We start from the raw sequence: 19,222 nt of genomic DNA, 5'->3' as shown, positions 1-19,222 counted from the left end.
ATATCACATGTCATGAATCAGATATGAACAGCATTGTAATGTTGTAGTCCATCAATGTGGCCTATTATAGATACTTTGTGTACTTCTGAGTGTATTAAAAGCATATTGTTGTATCATTTTACATTAACGTATCACCATTTCCAAAAAGTAGCTGGAAAACAAGTGTTGAGTACATATAGTGGAGTAAAAGTGCAATATTTCCCTCTGAAATGGTGTTAAGTAGAAGTATGAAAAGAAACATGGAAGGGACAAACAAGCTGTTGTCAGGGAGCTGAACTCATTTTTTTCTAGTGAATTCATACTCAGGTCTGTCTTATTCCTTTTACGCAGTTATACACAGTAATGGTTTTTAAAAGACTGAAAATGAATGGACCACCATGTAAGCAGTGTATAAGTACTTTTGGTCAGTTCGTTTGTAGTTGTGTCCTTCCTAATGCAAGGTGAAGTGGCTCTTCACTGTAAATTCCCTGTCCCCAACCCGCCGGCTTTGCAATTAAAATGCCCATTATGTATTTAAAGACTCAAGATAATGGTGTGTGTCAGGTGTGCATGTGAGGAACAAGTAATAGAGCAGTGGTGTGTCGGCGCATGCTTTCATGAGTGTGTGTGTTGCTCCATTAGAGGCCATGAGGGAAGAAGGATATAGATGGGTCATTGGTAATTCATGCGCTCGTTGAGGGATTCACATAAAGGGCAGCCAGGTCACACACCTAATAGATACAAGTGTGTGTGTTTGTGTGCGAGTGCAGGCATGTGTGTTAATTTGATCTCGGTAAGCTGACCCTTTGAGAAATGTCTCGTCGAAGTTTGGATAAATGCATGCACACACTCGCCCCTCTCTTTCTCCATCCCTCACACTGTCAGTGTGTGTCTGCCGGGGATGTTCTCAATTAATTGATTATTGATTATTCATGCCCATTCACATCAGTCGAGGTTCAAATCATAATGATGAGTTTTATTTTGGGTCATTTAACATTGTCCCTGTTTCACAGACAACGCAGTGATTTCACTTGCTCTCCAGACGGAGCTGTTTGTTGGATATATTACTGCCAGGCAGTCAGAGAAGTACGCAGTGTAAATACTGAATTGTGGAGAAGTTTGTCGTGTTTGAGGACAACTGGAAAAGTCTGCCATTTTTTGTTTCTGTTTCTTCAAAACATGGCCTAAGAGCTACATTTGTTCCTGCCTAGTGTTTATGGATATTAGCTGCAAGCTAGCGTTGTTCTGTGTCTGTTGACAGTTTTTCAACTCTGTTGGCAAATTGAAGTTAGGAAAAGTTTTGAAACTGCTTTACAGTGTGTTTAGTTCATTACTACATGCACACAGACCTTCGCCTCTGAGCTACATGTGGCCTGTAAGCATCTTTAAGAGTCCCTGATACGGAGCTTTTACTCATACATACATTCATGGATTTTACAGACATCTTTAAAAAGAATGTTACTGTATAATGTTCACATTGAGTTGGAAGATAAAGTGGGAGAAAAAATATTTTGGTTATCTGGAGTCATGGGTTGCCCCTAGCCTTTTTTATTGGTGCATCATATTTACATTGATGATTAATATATGTTTTTTTTATTTGTCTGTTAAATCATTTACGCGTTTACTGGAAGTGTATTTGTATTTTGATTAATTAATAGTTATTTATCAAATAACCATTGAGGAAAATTTCAATGTAGTGCACCAAAAGTAGTTAAAGGAATGCAAAAGGTTTTCCTGGACGAAGACCTTTGAAGACTGAAACATCTGGAATTGTCACATGAAACAGCAGTTTTCAGGAAAAATGAAGCAATATTTTCAAAATGTGGATAAAACACAGTTGTAAGATGACTGCATTTGTGACGTTATGCGACTTATCCTCTCGTGATAACACTCCAAGAAGCATGGCGATGTTCAAAACATTAGCAGGTTTATTTATATTGCATCCATCACACTAGCCGTCATTATTTCCAACTAAAGGTGACAAAGGCGTGTTATGCGAGCTATAATGGAAAGGCGAGCCCCTTATACGTGGGAGCGGCCACGTATGAGGGATTTTTGGGAGCTGATAGTCCACAATTTCACAGAGAAATTGTGGATTCAATACTTTCAAGTGATCTGTTCAACATTTGCAGAGTTATACGATGCAATAACACCTCTTGTAGCGCCTGCTGCATCATGCCCGAGTGATCCAGTTCCTTCATCATGTGACCTACAAAAGCGAGAAAAAGTGTTTCCGTTTTGGTTTTGCAAAATATAGCTTAAAAGCATAAAAACATTTTGGGGAAGAAATGGGAGGTTTTTCGAAATTGACGTGTTTCCATTAGGCCTATTTTATGCTGCTCCATTCTTAAAACACCAGCAAAGCCAGCATGTTGGCATGGCTCTGTATCAGTGTGGATCTAAAAAGATGTTGGATTCGGGTCTCCAGTTACTGGTGAGGGAAAATCAAACCCCCCTTCCCCCATGGAAATCAGACTGAAGATGGAAACAGAGTGTAACAAGTTAATAATGCTGTCTGATACCAGGAAAGCAAAAGGCGACACATGTCCTGACTCCAGGCTTTTCTCCAAACAAAATAATAACCACAGTGACAGTATCTGTCAAAAGTTAAATTAAAGTGAAAAAAAGCTGTAAAAATCAGCCTGAGCAGAGTTCAAACGCACTTTCATGCCCAGGCGCACTTCTCATATGCAAAAGTGTTTTAAATTGTACAATTTCTGAGAAATGAATGTGTTTAAAAGGTTCTGAGCATATGACATAATATGAGACTTGGGTTATACTGCACAAGTTGTGTGAGAGTTTAAGCAGATGTTTTTAAATTGTTTGTTGTTAAACATAGCTCCCCTTTGCTTCAGTCAATCAAGAATTTTCTCAGTTTTTGGATTCTGTGTTCGCCAGTCATGCGAAAAACAACGTTCTTTTCACAACATAGCACGGGGTGAGCACATTATATATAAATGATTGTTTTTTGGTAAAAGTATTCCTTTAGGAATGAGCAGCATAAATGAATTAGCATTAGCTTTTCCATTAAGTCCAAAGAAAAGAGAAATAGGAACCAAAGGCCACAGTCTAAGATTGAAACCAAAGCTAACATTCGCCTCTTGTTTATGCTGGTGGACTGTTTCTGCAGTCTGTGTTTATTTGCCACAAACAGCAAAAGCACAAATTTAACAGACACCAACTGTGTGTGTACAGAGAGAGCCTCTGCTGTGGTTTTGTTACTTAAAGCCTGCAGCATTGACAATCATGCCACTTCTGAAATTTGCTTTTTGTTTTGTCGGAACAACTATTGCATTCTTTACTTGGCTGGGAACATGCTGCCACATTTACACTGGAACATGTCATCCAGTGCTGCTACATACAAAGCTAACCCCACGGGGACACATAGCTCTGCCTGGTGGACAGTTTAAAACATTAGCAGAACAATGTGAAACAACCCAATACTTGGGGCATGAAACTTTTCTACATGTATTTCTGCTAGTTTGTGCGTGAGAGTGTGTGTTTCCCCTGCGCTGTGACCCCAGTGTGAGGTCACACAGGACCATGGAGGCGTGGGCGCTGCTAATTCTCTCCTCTGACACCAACACTGGACAACACAGCTATTAAAACCTGTGCAGAGGGAGAAGGAGAGAGGTGGAAAGTAATGGAGAGAAAGTAGTATAATGAGAAAGGGAGGATGGAGAAAGAGGAAGCGATGGAGAACACGACTGATTGGAAAGATGGAGATTAGGAGGGGGAGAGAGGGAGATATGGATAAGGAAAGAGTGGGCTTGATGAGGAGAAAGGGAATGAAAAAGAGGAGAAAGAGCTTGGCAGCCAAGACAAATTCCTCCAGTGCTGATGAGAATGCTAATCTCCTTCCCTCCCTCCCTCCTCTCTCCTTTCATCCCACTCTCTTCTCTCCCGTTCCCTCTATCTGTCAGAGGGTGATGTGTTCATCTCAAGCCGTGTCCAGCTGCAGTGTGGATGTGTCTCTCTCTCTCTCAAGGGCCTGGCCTAGATTAGTGTGCGTGTGTGTGAGTTCGGTGTGGGTGTTTGCGTGAGTGTGTGTATGCATATATAAGAGAGGATCATGTGCATAAGCGTACCAGTGTGCATTGTTTGAAGGAAGACTTGTGTGTGTGTGTGTGTGTGTGTGTGTGTGTGTGTGTGTGTGTGTGTGTGTTGTGTGTGCATGGCTCATCAATTAGAATCGCTGGTGGAATTGAGTGAGAACATCTCCGCCGGCTCACAGCACACCCACACACCTTGTCCTGCACATCTGCTCACACACACACATAAACACATGCACACACACTCTCTTCCGGAGTCTGGAGAAAGCATAAATGCATGGCGATTTGACAGATAGCTTTGCATTAGTGCCGCTTGTGTCCTAAATGAATGCGTCCCCTAGTGTTGTGTGTACTGCCTTGTTAGGGCCCCTAATTTGGTTAGTGCTTTAATAAAGCTGGGAACCTGGGACGCACGAAGCTCAGGCGTTGTGATGCACCGCGAAGGTAGCCGCAGAGAGGGAGAGTCCGACAGTCTTCCCACCAGTCAGGAGTTTACAGAGCTTCTGTCAAGAGAAAGTCATGAAACTTGATCAGTTCTTTGAAGCAATCACAGCCAACTCAGCAGAAGAAAATGTTGGCATTATACATTTGTGCAAATCACAAATATGTGTATATTCACATTTCATATGTATCATAACTGATATGACGTAATATTGAGCTGACTTTTTATCAGGTGGTGGAGTGGACAGCTGATGGCATGTTACCACCTCTGTCTTATGCAGAGACCACTGCCCAGCTGCAGACCACTGTTTGAGACCATCAATAAAACTGCCATGTTTCCATCAGCTTTACGGCTCCAAATGTTAATGTTTTGTAGTGACTTGTCAGCAGAAGTGGTGCTATGAAAAGCTGTTGCTTTTTTACTGAGACATTGCTGCTTTTTCTGTTGGGATTGTGCCCCCCAAACTGTGTGTTTTAAGACAAATTTTCCTAATCGTAGCCAGATGTTTTTTGTGCCTAAACCTAAGAACACATTAACCACTGTGTTGCTGAAACATAATGTTTCAGCGTATTAGGGCTGCTCCTTGAAACTCGTCAATTCGGATCATCAGTCAGACACCCTGGGTTGACTGAGATTGCTTTAAGTCAAGCAATTGTTTTGCTGTGGAGTGAGTGCTCTCGACTTTTACACTTCTCTTTGATACAAGTAGCAGGGGACATGCAGGCAGCTCCACAGAGGAGGAGGAGACCCCCCCCCCAAAAAAAAACAAACAAACACAGAAAAAACTTTAAGTTTACCAAAATGTTAATACTGTATTAACTTCACAGCTCTTCAAAATTTTATGCCACTGTTGTTGTGTTTTTGCCCCAATCCTCACATCTTTTTAAAGCCTGATACCTGCTACACCATTCATTTGCCTTGTTACATTTTGGGATGCTTTAAGCAGAAGTTTTCTGACCAATGCTTATAGCTGATCTAAACAGCCACAGTTGAAAATGGGACTGAAAGGCCTGCCGTCATGAAAGGAATGAATTGTGATAATTGCTTATAAGGCATTCATAGTAACACCTGGTTTTACACATGAAAACTGCTAGAATTAGATGTGTAAAGACTGAAAAAGAGAGCTTGAGAGAGAAGTTAGAACCGTGGTTACTTTCTCACCTCCACACAACAGGCCAATAGCTGTGAAGTGGGCGCGCTTCTCTGAGAGTCAGTTTTATAGAGTTGCAGACATTTTTGGACCCCACGCCAACCCCCATAATTCAGACATCAGGGTGGGTTTGGGGGTGTGAGACTTCTTTCAGCCAGGGCTCCCACAAATCTTTTAAGTCTTAAAAAGGCATTAAATTCATGAATATAAAAATAAGGCCTTAATTGTTATTACATGTCTTAAATTAATATTTCTGAAGTCATAGGAATTAAGATTTTATAATATTTGTATGACAATGTGTCACAAAATCTCAAAATAATTGGTTATATCTGTTTTTACAATAATTAACCCAATGCCTCTCTACTTAACATCCCGCAAATGAGGATAGAGGAACCAGCAACACTCATACATAATTCACATCCAAATGCTTTTTCAAAGCAACCCAAACGGATCAAATGGATACTTTAATGATAATATAATATGTGAACTGTTCTGTTCCACTAAAGAAAGTTTTACATTTTTTAAGCATTTGAGTTAGATCATCTAACTTTTAAACTTATAAATATAAAATAACAAATAACAAAATAACAAGTCATGTATATGTCACAGTGAAGTCCATAAGCCTAAGTAATTAATTGGGTCTATGTTCTTTTCCTCAGTTATGGTTATTGTAAAATTGAACTTAAATTTCATTCCAAGCGAATAAGTCTTGCATAATTTGCTTTAACCCTATTAACAACCCCATTGTGGGACGACTAAAGGATTATCTTATTTTGTCTTAACTATCCAAAAAGCATTTTACTTGGGTTTTACGAACATGTTTAGCAATCATTTTTTTCGGATCAAAGTTTTTTCAGGACTGCAAGACACACAGGAATAGCCATTGTAAGCACACGAATACATAATTAAAACTACTAGTAAGCATCTCAGTAATATTAAGATTTTCTAACTGCCATATCAGTGAGCCTTAATAAGTTCTCGCATGTCTGATTTGAGGATGATTGCTATGCTCAGTAACCCATAACCCAACATAAAAAATGGAAAAAAGGAGGAGACACTCTGATTTAATTGTGAAAATTCATGGAAAAGTCGTGGAATTTTGCATCAAGGCCACAGAGGAAATCCTGCTTCACTCCTTGTCTGATCTTATCTGTCCCCCTTCCTCTGCCACCTCTCTTCAGCTCCTTTCTTTTCTCTCTTTTTCTTTATTTTGTTTTTTTTACCCTCTTTGTTCTCCTTCCTTTTATACTATGTGCTTTTCTTCCTCCCTCCCTCCCTCCATGCTGCTCTCTCTCTCTCCCTCTCTCTCTCTCTCTCTCTCTCTCTCTCTCTTTCTCCCTCTGTCTTCTCTAGCTGAAATAATGAGAGTGTGCCAGGGAGCTGTGCGGTGACGGGGCGATCGATGATCCCTGCTCCAACAGGCAGAGACGGGAGAGAGAGGGAGAGGGAGAGAAATGGTAGAAGGAGAAAGATGAGGATAAAAACCCGCAGCCAGTCAGAGAGCAGAGGAAAAATGGAGCAGTGTGATGCTGCTTTTTAGAATTGTCAGATGCATCATAGTTTAAGGGAAAGATAATCATTTCCAAGGCCAGCCTGCTGAATTAATTGGATTCCATTTTTTTAAAGTAGCCTGATAAAGTGATATGCTTTATAATTCAAAGTCCTTGAAGTGTTTTGACTTTGATTAATTTCACCTTCATTGTTGCCCTGTGAAATATACGAAGCAGGTTTGATAAATATCTGATGACAAGCATGTCGTCTTGTTTGAAAAGCCTTAAATGTTGCAATTTAACCTGACTGCCTTTCAGCTAAACTGCTCTAATTTCTGGATCCAGTGACATTTTGTCAGTTAAATGTTTTTCTGTGGAAACACTGAAGAAATTACAATAAATTTGAATGATTTTCGAGCCGCCTAAACAGGCTACTTTGATTCAGCTTTCAACACTCATCAGTCTGAAATCCTCTAAGGGCTCATCTTCAACTTGACAGTTGATCCATAAGTAACTGAGTGATCTAGTGTATAGATCCCTGCTATGGGACCAAGGAGAGCCTGGGGTCAGATGGTCTGCTGACTGAGCTGTAGGTTACAGAGGAGACGGGTGCATGCTGTTGTCCACACTTCCTGATGTATGGGTTCTGTTGTGCATTGAAATGAGAATAAAACATGCTAATCCATATGTTGGAGTACGCTTCAGGCATAGAGAAAGGCTCTACTTATGTCAGAGGATTCAGTTTTTATTTAATGTGCAAAGCAGTTTTGGAGAAAATATTAACACTACTGGTGAAGGCGGTATCCTTGCATTATAAAAAGTAGGCTTGGGGGGTATGTAATTTTTCATACCTTCGTACCTTTCTGAAATTTCACCAGGGTATATGGTATTAAATGTGTGGCGCTAACACCCTTCTCCATACCCCTGACGTCGAGTGCGCTACTTACTTTCAGCTTTTCAGATTAATAAATACACAATAGAAACATAAAATGTTAAGAAAAGTAATATTCTCACACTCATTTTCCTTATTAAACAGAGCAATACAAATTTTCACCTTTTGAATTCGACTGTCTGTCAGTCACAAGGGAGACTGACGAAGCTTAACTGCCTCAATAACTCATCATAAAACACTCTTCATTCAAGCTTGACAGAAACAAACAACCAAACAAAAATGTCTTGGTTACTCTTGCTAGTAATTTAGTGAACAAGTCCACTGTCCCAACAATCACCAGCTCTGGCTGGGTCAAAATTAATCCTTCATTCAGAAGTTCAGCTGCCTGCTGCAACAGTAGAGAGACTAAGAAACTGAGCTCTGCTGGTGCATGCTGTGTACTACATACAATGAGTTTAATAGAAAGAGGAGCACCTGTATTTATGACGGTATTGAAAAACATTCCTTCAGAATTTCTAAATATCCTGGTATACTGTAATACCGTGATAGCGCCAAAGCTTACTAAAACGGTTTTGTAAAACATAGAATTTGAATTTGATCCAGTCTCATCACTACATACTGCTACATTAACAGAACGTCGTTGTATAAGGAAACCTGGATACAACAGTGTATTAGTACCCTGTTCATTCTTGAAAGATACTCAGTGGCACAGGAAGCTCAAAAAAAGTTCTACTTCCTGGGTATAAAATTAGTGGATCTTCTTCATCATCAGGCCCTTAGAGCAGGTGAACTGAGTCACTAACTTTAATGGGGACAACTACAGAGTTAGATAACAGTCCTTGTGAGTTTTTCTCTACAGGCTGCACCTTTCACATTGCACAAAGTAATTTGATCAATTGTTAATATAAGATATATTGATTAGTGCAGCTTTAAATGAGTATTGAGTCTTAACTAAAATTGAATCAGAACAGAATTACATCTTGGGGAGACATTTATTGCAAAGTAGGTAGAAGTCATGCCAGTAAGAGTGTATATATTTCAGCGTGGCGTAAATCTGCAGGCAGTCGGTGTGCCAGTAATGCCCAAAATATTACTACAGAGTCATTGTGAACGATTGTAGTCTTGAGTGTGGCCTGCAGAGAAAATGACTTCTAATAACGCCTTATTATGGTGATTGAGTGCACCGTACCAGCTGAACCTGTCACAGATATTTGGATGAAATTCACGTCCCTGCTTGAGATGGTAATGAAGGTGATGCCGTCCTCCACAGGTCTCCAGCACCGCCACCCTGGAGGGCAAAGGTCAGCTGAAGTTCACCTCGGGCAAGTGGAGCCCCCACCACAACTGCAGCCAGCTCGCCACAGCGAATGACACGGCAATACGAGGCTGGGACCTTCGCACCATGAGGTAAGCACCGCTTTTCTCCGTTTGAGAAAAGAATATTCCACCACATTTTGTAAACACAGTTTAACTTTTTTTATTTCAAAAGCCATTTCTGCAAATTCTAAAATTGATACTTTAAATAGCCATCATTTAAGGAAAGGACTGGTTTAAGAGGCAGATTGCTTTTCTATTTTATTTTATAAAGACCTCCTCTCCGATTTCACAGTATTGATATTTTCCAAGAAAGCTGAGGTAGAATAGATACTTCAGCTGATAAAACTGTGTGCTCGATATGGCTGACAATAAGCCAGTGCTAGGAAAAAGCATTTAAAAGTAATGCTTTGGTGGCACTGAGGATTGAAATTTTAGAGTAAGAAACATGAGGCATGTTTTCTGTAAGCTTTGCCACTCAGTATTAAGGCACTTATTTTACATGGCTAATTTCCACATGCACCTGACTCAAAACCAGTCAGATGTTTTCCAACAGACGGCATAAAAATCTGACAGGAGTGAGTCATGTTAGAGTCATGTAAATTAAACTCTCAGAGCTTAATCATTCAGGGTGTGTTTGTAATTACAAGATATTTCCATGCAGCACACAGAAATGTGCATTTAATTTGTCTCATCATGCCGAATGAAAGTATTAAAGATACTTTCCTCACAATCCACATCAGTCCTGCACTTGTATTGCATGTGTTTTAGAAAAGTGCTATATCTAGCCACTGAAAAGCTGCATCATAATTATTTCAGTATTAAATGACATCTAGCTGAATTAAATACAGCACTTTTTTGGTAGTGATCAAAAGGTGTTGTTTGGTTCTTATTAATTTGTTCAGTGCTATTTTCATGTTATTTTATCAAAAGCGTTGGACTAAATTCAGGAAGCCGATGCACACGCTGCATAATAATCTCTTTGCAAAATGTTCTCATTACGCCAATTTAAAGCTTACAACACGTATAGGGATAAAGCACAACACTCACCAGCAAAAGTTCAGTACCATGCCGATCTGCCCCCACAAATGGGCTTTTTTGTCTTTGTTGTGACAGTTTGTTACAGTTCAGGATATACAGTAGCTAAATGAGCATCAGTGACGACACCAACTGCTTTCTGAAAGTTCAGAGATTTTCAACAGGAAGCGCTCCCAGCTGGAGCAGCTTTATAAAAGGCACTGTATGCTCTCTCCTTAGTAAGAAGAATTTTAAAAAGCTGCTAAAGACCTGAAAAATAATGCTACTTTGACACAGGGTCTTAGATTCCTCAGGTTTAGGCAACAAACATGAAAACATCATGTTTTGGCTTAAAACCTGTTCATTTGTTACTAAAGTAATGCGACATTACGTGACATACGTCACTAGCATAGTATGCTAGCACACTACGTTTTTATTAAAATAACTCGACTGACTTTTGGGCGCTGGTCCACTCAGCCCAGTTCTGTGTTCTGGCTCACACAGACTTTTTGGATGACTCGTTTAATACACAAACTCAAATCAAGCTATTAAAGGTGCAGGGTGCAAATTAACCACTTTTAAAGGGACAGATCACCCCAAAATCAAAAATACATCATTTTTTTCTTACCTGTGTAGTGTTTATCATTCTAGATTGACATAGAAATATTGTACACAGAGAACTAGATGGCACTCAGCTTGTGGGGCTCAAAGCGCCAAAAAAATAAAAAATTCAGCAGCATTGTATCTGTTTAGAAATCATGACCGGGTTTGTCAAGATAATCCACAGACTTTGTTTTCAGCAGTTTCATGTACCATTAATGTTTACAACCACACTGTCACAAGCCACTCATCATGAACTGTTTTGAACAGAAAGACTAAGTCAGCTGTTGATACCTGAAACTGGTCAATTCCTTTTAAAGCTTTTACTTTGGCTTTGAGGTGTAGAGGAACATGGCCTGGATCTATCGTTGAGAACTGAGAGCTGATATGAAATGCTCTGTCAGACCCTGACATTACTTATTCTTTTTTTATTTTCTCATTTAGAAAATAATATTGTTAAATTCAAACTGTATTTTATGAAGGTACAGTCATTTTAGAGCTGCATTTTGTTGAGACAAAATTAAACACTGATGCATTTGAAAGATTTTGCTTACTTTGTCAAATAGAAAAAAAAGTTTCCGGAAAAAATCTATGCATAATATTCAGCATTGCAGTTTTGTTGAATAAAAAAACTTTTCAGAATACAAGTAGCAAAATTTCAGACAGGATGAGAAAGAAAAAAAAAAACAAAGCTGCACATTGGAACATCTTTGATCCAAATTCTGAGTTCTGTTTTTGTCCAGAAAAATATGTGAAATGTGCGCTCAGGAGTGTGTCTGTCTGGCGTGATGTTGTGTGTGGCAACGCTGTGACTGACTGGCGGAGGGAATCTCTGTGAATTTCCTCCCGTCTTTTTATGACACATTTTGTTTGCCTGTGGTTGTTCATGAATCTAATGAAGTGTAAGCTTCTCCTCAGCACATGATAAAGTGCAAGGCAGCGGAGCACTAATGTTCCTGCTTGACATGGAGCATGTGTACTACCACACATTAACCTTGTAACTGCAGGTTATCTGCGTCCCACCTTACAACCTCTGGCCGTGTGTGTGTGTGTGTGCATTGAGTGTGTGTGCTTTGTTTGTGTCTCCTGTGTTTCTGAGGGATGTGATGAGTGAGGTCACCAGGCGTGTACGTGTGGGCTCTGCTAGAGGAATAATAATCAACTCGCCATCCATTGCAATGATAACAGCAACGTGCTGAAGAGATTGAGAGGTGTGTCGGGTGAAGGAGAGAGAGACGCGGAGTGAGAGAGAGAATATATTTACAAGATGTGTATCAGGGGCCCAGATAAGATAGTTGAATCATTGATATGGCTCCCCATCAGCCCCGTAACAAATTATAGAGTTCCTGCACGCTCCATTTTGGCCGTTCTCCTCCCGCTGTGCTATTTTGAAAGATGCAACAGTGCTGATTTGGCCGTCGGCACAAAGGGAGGGAGGGGGCGGCAGCACAGGGCTTGTTAGCAGAGACCACAGTCTCATCTCTGATATCACAGTGTACCAAAAGATACCTTGTGCATTATTTCACACACATTTCCCTAAAATTGAGCTGGTATCTTTGAAAACTTTGAGATCTAAAGGTTTAAATTAAGTTTTGTGGGTTTGCACAGTGAAATAACTGGTCCACGTGGGTCACTGCTGTAGCTTTTAGTATAACTTAGCCAGAAACAGCAAGAACAGAAAAAAGAACCATAGGCAGGTATAATGAAGAAGATTTTACTTTCAAATACTTTGGTAGTGCATTAATGTCACTCATTGATCAATAACTTAATGTTAGGAAAGCCAGAACTGATTTCTCTTCATGTCAGTGGTTGTTATGAGGATCAATCAAGGTATTTGTCTGTCTTTGTATTTAAAGCGAACAATGAGTAATAACAATAATTATCTTAATAAATTATTAAGTGTTTTACGGATTAAAAGCAGAAAAATACAAGAGATGATACTGACAGGAGTGTAACAAATACATAAGAAAGACAAAAGTAAAATATAAAGAGCTGATCAGACAAATAAACCATTTGTTGGTTGACAGAAAAATAATCTGCATCAGTTTCTATAAACAATCTTTTTTTTCAACATTGGTTGTTTTTCTTTGTTCTCTATCAAAGTAACTGAACTTATTTGGAATTCATATTATTGGTTTGACAAAATGATCAATTTCAGTATGTCTACTTGGATGATGGGATATTATAATATTTCTGATACTTAATTGTTCAAACTATTGATTGATTGAGAAAAAGAACAAAAAAGTAATGATATGTGAAAAGCAAATTTAAAACCAGAGCAAGCTTTCATCTATTGTAGTGATTAACTGGATGAATCCCTGTGCCGTCATGACTCCTCCAGTCCAAGGTTTTACTTCGGCCCTCTCAACATGTATATAAATATATATTTTTAAAACTTATATTTTCTCCTTTTTTGATAAAAATTCTATCCATACAACCTTTGTTTTACAAAATATCTCCGTCCACAATAGAACACAAAAATGACTCCAAACGCTCGCTGTTGTTAGCTGCCTTTCATTGTCTTAAAGTGTGCAAGCTAACCTAACCTTTTCAAAACACCTACTTGAGAACCCATCACTGTTAATTCCCCTTTGATATAAGGAAGAAGGAGTTCACTCAAACATGCAAATGTTGTTCTTGGCATACTAAGTTTTCCTTCCCTTCCTCATCGACAACAATTCCACCACTGAAATTATTCCACCATCTGCTGGTCCATCCAGATCTGATCCAAAGTGCTGTTTCTGGTGGACTCTAAACCGATGGCGCTGGAGTGGAGCGATTAGCACTGCACACAGCAGGTGTCTGTTTGTCCATGAATTGGTGAATCAATACTAAGTTTGACTATAAAATAGTCTTCGGTCTAAGCAGTGCAAACAAAATGTAAACAAACTGGTAAGCTTGTTTTGCCGTATTGTTTTTAGCATATCCTCGCTACATAAAGCAACAATGGGCATGCACGAACTGAGAAGATGATTAAATTGTTTCCCAAACATGCTTTTTTTACATGTTCACACTGATACAAAGTAACCAAATTTGGGAAAATCTGCCAAAACTTTAGTTAATTTATATCAAAAATTTGACCACACACTCTGTTTTGCATGTTGACGAAAGGCAAAAGAGGGAATTATCCGTTAACTAAAATAAATGTGCACACAGGCTTTAGACAGACAGCAACCAAGGCCATGGTGTGTGTTTGTGTGTTCATGAGTGCACATCCATACACAAGTGTGAAGTGTGAAGTGGTTGTGAGTGGAAAGCTTGCAAGTGTGAATGAGCGGTGAGTCAGGTTTGTGTGTGTGTGTGTGTGTGTGTGTGTGTGTGTATGTGTGTGTGTGCCTGTGTGTCTGTGTGTGTGTGTCTGTTTGAGTAAGTGACTTACATGTGACAAGCAACTGTGTGCGCGCCTGTGTTTGCTCTCTGCCGTGTGTACCTTTCTGCTTTTGTGTGTGTGCGCATGCCTCTACATAAATGTGGCCTGTGTGTGTGTAAGTGTGTGTGTGTGGTTTTGTGTGTGTCCAGTTGGTGTGGCAGCTGTGTGATGGCAGCCTCTCAGCACGCTCCACTGCCTCCTCAGACGACCTCTGAGGTGTCCCCTCACACCCAAACACACACAAACACACACTCTTCTCTCCGCTTCTTCCACCTCCTCCCGCCACTTTCACAGGGCTCGTCACCATGGATGTATTATTAGATGTGGATACGGCGCTGTCTCTTCCAATTTTTCCCAGAGGCCACTCATGGTATTGCAATAAAAAATCCCCTAAAAAGCATTTTCCCCTGAGACCACCATTGTATAAGAGAGGTCTATAAAACAGGACATTGTGTTGTATATTTTTAAGCCATTTGGTTTGATATTTGTAAAACTCTTCCAAAGTGTGAATTAAAGGTGAATGCTTAATTAGTGGCTATGTGGTTTGCAACGACCTTCACCTCTTCAACATAGGTGTGCGCTTCACCTCTCTCTTTTACTGCAAAAATTTTCCAATGTCCCAAAAAGTTTTTTTTTTTTTTTTTTTTTGAATGGCACAACCACAATGTGCAAGCACGCAATATGTATTGCTGTTGTGTCTCGGGAACAAGAATGTTTGCTGAGTTAAAGCAAACGTTTTATGGATGTGCAAAAAATGTAAGGGAATTGCAACCCCTCCAGGATGTTGCAATCGCAGCAATCAAGTCAAATTCAGCCAGTCCTGAGCAACCTTGCAATTTTGTTGAATTAGTGCAATTTTATTACAAATTTGACATTTTTGAAAAATGTTATATTGAAAACAGGTAAAATCTTATTTCATTGTAGAGCTGCATGCAGCATATTGATTCACTCGGCCTCTCTCTGTGTATTTCTCTCTCATTCTCTCTCTCTCCGTCTCTCTCTCTCTCTCTCTCTGTACGTTTATCATGAGACTACTGTTGTTGTGTGTGAAGTTCGCCCGCACCTAGGACAGTAAAACACATAGTGAGAGGGCTAACTGTTAGCCTCACACAGCTAATGTTACCCAGTTGTTATTGATATGTTTAATAACAGAGTTGAGCAGAGAGAGAGAGCATGGATGTATTAAGAAGATTGGGACAACTTTCATCGGTGAAGGGACTAACTGCCAGTTAAGCACTTTGCTAGCTTGAATGGTAGCTTTAGACTTTCCAAATATTATTGAACTGGAGGGTTTAAATCTATTTGGAAAAATGAGTTGTTTCGCAGTGGGTTTGAAGCTCATAAAAAATGATTTACTGATTTACAGACATTTCTCTCTGTGCCCATGAGCATCACGTGACGGACCTGGATTATAATTCCACTTTTGGCCAAAATGTAAAAGTTGCTACAGAGCCAGGCACACTTCCTAGGGGCTTGAGAGCTTGAGAGAGAGCTGGAGGAGGGCAGCTCAAAGAGACGGTCATCCAACACTGTGTCAAATGGCGGCAACAGCTGATGATCGGTTATCAGCCCCACCTCCCAACCCTATACCGACACTGAAAAATACTGTACTATACATAACACATATACTGTAAATACATTTTTGGAAATTTAAATTACCCTCACAATTTGGTTGCAAAAGCACATAAAAAGTTTGCAACTTGCAATATTTAATTTTAGTTTATTTTTTTTAGAAGAGCTGGAATCAGATATTTTAAGGCCGCAACAATTCTAAAAGCAGTCTGTCAAAACCAGGAGGGACTAAAAAGTGAATATGACACACTAATACGTAACACTACTTCACATTTCTGTGGGCGGCATAACCACAGAAGTAACCTGGAAGCAATTTTTTTTGGTGAATGTGCCATGCAAGCAATTCTCATTGGACTGAATAGGCGCCCTCTTTGGGTCCACTATCCAACTCTAATAATACATCCATGTTCGTCACCCACTCTGCCAGCACAATCAAGGCCGGCCCGCTCTGAAATAAGGACAGGGAGAACAGCCCAGCCGTAGCAGCCGCCTCTAGTTAGTCATCCAACACCCTGGAGAGGAGCGCGGTATCTACAGCCCCCTGTCTCCCAGACACACAGTGTTTTAGAAAAAAATACAAAGATAACTCTGCTTATAAAACATATATGGATCCTGTTCTAGTTTGTACTGATGTAATATGCAGCATTATGTAAATTATAGAATACTCCGCTCCGATATTGGGGACAGAAAGCAGCGTTTAATGGAAAATCCTGACACATTTTCACTTCTTCTCTGCCTGTCGTTTTCATTGTACCTTTGCTTTTACATTATTCAGAAGCTAATCCCTGTTGTACAGCGCTGCTGTTGTGATTTTAAGGCAAGGTCTTTTTTATTAATGCACGTTTTAAAGGTCATATTTCACTTATGCCATAGGTCGTCAGAAGGTGTTAGGCAATATTTTGAAATGTTTTCTTGATTCAAAGCAAAAAGTTGGCATTTTTATAGGCAGCTGGAACATATATGAAAATATCAGAATATTGTTTAAATATACAACAGATTTTACATACAGCAGATCGATGTGACTGAATAGATAAAAGAGAAAGCTTCCAGTTGGGAAAAATATCTGGATTTGCTACTTGTGACATAATTTAATACATTAAGACACATTACAAATGAAAAGATTAATTCATGAACAATTGCTCAATTTCATACACACAAAGTGCACTATCGTATGTCCAGTAGCTTATGATGGTAAATGTTAGCAAATGTCTGCAAATAAAATTGATATTAGAGAGGCAGTTTGCTGATGTGACTCATCTTAACTTGTGCTACTGCTATACGTTCTAGCAAGCCACAGATCAACAGTGTTGGCGCTCTTTGATAAAACCCATGAAAACTACGCTTGAAACATTACTTTGCTGTCACATAAGAGCGTTCACTCAGAGGCCACTTTATGAGGTACACTGTACGATGTATTGCTCTTCAAAACAGCATATTTTCCATAAATTCTAACTTTATTAATTTTATAATGATTATGAATGTGTAAATTCAATTGTATTCTGAGGCCATACCTTAGTTAAAGGTAGCACTGGAATGCATTTCATTATATATAAGGGGGGCAGAGTATAAGACACACTTTAATGCAGTCCAGCACAGCACCATCAGTAACAGACAATTTAAAGATATAACATAACTTAACTGACTTAAAATGTCTAAAAACGACTAGACTGTTGTTGCATATTTTGTTGAGTTGTGTACTTCCATTATCCTAAACATTTCCATGAATGTTCAAACCCAGAAAAATCGATCATTTTAAGAAGAGGCACGGTTTGTGTCATTTGTTCGCCGTTGTCTGTCAGTGGCCCCTTTGCGCATTCATCAGGGTTGTGGTTGTCTGCCAGAAGCTGTCATAAATTTACTTTTCATCCTGTTTCAAGCCATACTTTTAAGATATACTTTTATAGATCTTGGTTGTTTTTAAACTATGTTTTAACTGGATGAAAGACTTTAGTCAACAGACGTCTGTGTGAGAAACAGGCTGAACAAACTTAAGTAACAGCTCTGCTCCAGTGACTGCCATGCAAAACAGTTTTGGAAGAACATGATATTTATGTGAAACTGCTTTATTCAGTGTTTTAAACAGTTTAAATCACCATGTCTGTTTGTTTTGCAATAGAGGAGGTTTCTATGGATAATTCGGCTCCTTGTGAATAGCTTCTGAACATCTGGGACTTAAGTTATCGAAGATATAAAGTGAACACTCATTAGCAGCCCCTCCACAACGAGTCCAACAAAAAAAGAGAAACACTGTTTTTTAATGAAATCTGCGTTTTCACCGGTTTCAGTCACTGTTCGAGACCTCTGTATAATTCAACTTACACTAAAAATGTTGTGAACAGTGAACACTGAAGGAATCCTAACCAGGAGAAAGTGCAATGACAGCAGCAGAAAATTACATTTTGTACATTTAAATTAACACTTTACTGGCAGTGCATCATAAAGTAGACTTTAAAAATCAGCCTTGATGTTTGGCCATGGACAAGCCGCATTTTTGTATCACAAGAAAAGAAAAAAAAAATTGAACCATACAAGTCCAATAGAAAGATCATAGCCTGGAAGAAACAGGATCTCAGTCATAGTTTAGACTGCATATGCAAGCCTGGATACAATACTGGACTGTATATGCATGCTGTACTAACAATTGCGTCAGTAACTTCAAAATGTCTTTGTAGAGAAATTACGAAAAAAAAAAAAAAACAGTGTTGTGTTAGTTGGTGGGGAACCAACTGTGTGTCATTCATGGCACACTGGGGAGCTTTGAGCCTTTGAATAATATTAGGCTAGCTAACAGGCATGGAGTACTGGCCACTGGGCATGTAGCTCTGTGTGTGTGTGTGTGTGTGTGTGTGTGTGTGTGTCTGTCTGTGGGTGTGTGTGTGTCTGTCTGTGGGTGTCTGTGTGAGTGTGTGTGCGTGTGTGTGTGTGTGTGTGTGTGTGTGTGTGTGTGAGAGAGAGAGAGATGTGCCTGTCACTGGAGATGTTCTTCCAGTGCATCTCCTCTGAATTCCCTCTTGGATCGACAGTCCACAGCAAGGGGCAACACACACACACACACACACACACACACACACACACACACACACACACACACACACACACACACACACACACACAAACACACAAACACACAAACACGCAGACACGCACAGAGCTGTGTAATAGCTGTCAGGCTTGCGGCCATACCATGCACTGTAGGGTGCATACTGAAAAGCAGTGCAGTGCTGCAGTGAAGCATGGACTCTCTACACCTCCCCTGTGGTGTGTATGTGTGCATGTGTGAGTGTGAGCAAGAGAGAGGCTGACAGAGAGCCAGCAAGAGAAGGAGAGAGAGGGAGCACAATGAG

The 19,222-nt window shown here is 39.7% G+C and overlaps 1 protein-coding gene across 1 annotated transcript in view; it reads left to right on the top strand.

Annotated features, from left to right (window-relative positions):
- eipr1 (EARP complex and GARP complex interacting protein 1) overlaps window positions 1-19,222 on the top strand; it is a 69,844-nt gene that overhangs the window by 31,359 nt on the left and 19,263 nt on the right. The window contains exon 6 of the mRNA XM_042500795.2: window positions 9,276-9,412. Within this exon, the coding sequence (XP_042356729.1) occupies window positions 9,276-9,412 (137 nt within the window). The remainder of the gene's footprint in view (window positions 1-9,275; window positions 9,413-19,222) is intronic.

Source organism: Plectropomus leopardus, chromosome 14 (assembly GCF_026936395.1).
Source record: "Plectropomus leopardus strain MGB_pleo_1.0 chromosome 14, ASM2693639v1, whole genome shotgun sequence".
In the NCBI taxonomy this organism is placed as follows: domain Eukaryota; kingdom Metazoa; phylum Chordata; class Actinopteri; order Perciformes; family Serranidae; genus Plectropomus; species Plectropomus leopardus.
The sequence above is the reverse complement of the archived record's forward strand: the minus strand, read 5'-3'. Positions and strand labels throughout refer to the sequence as shown.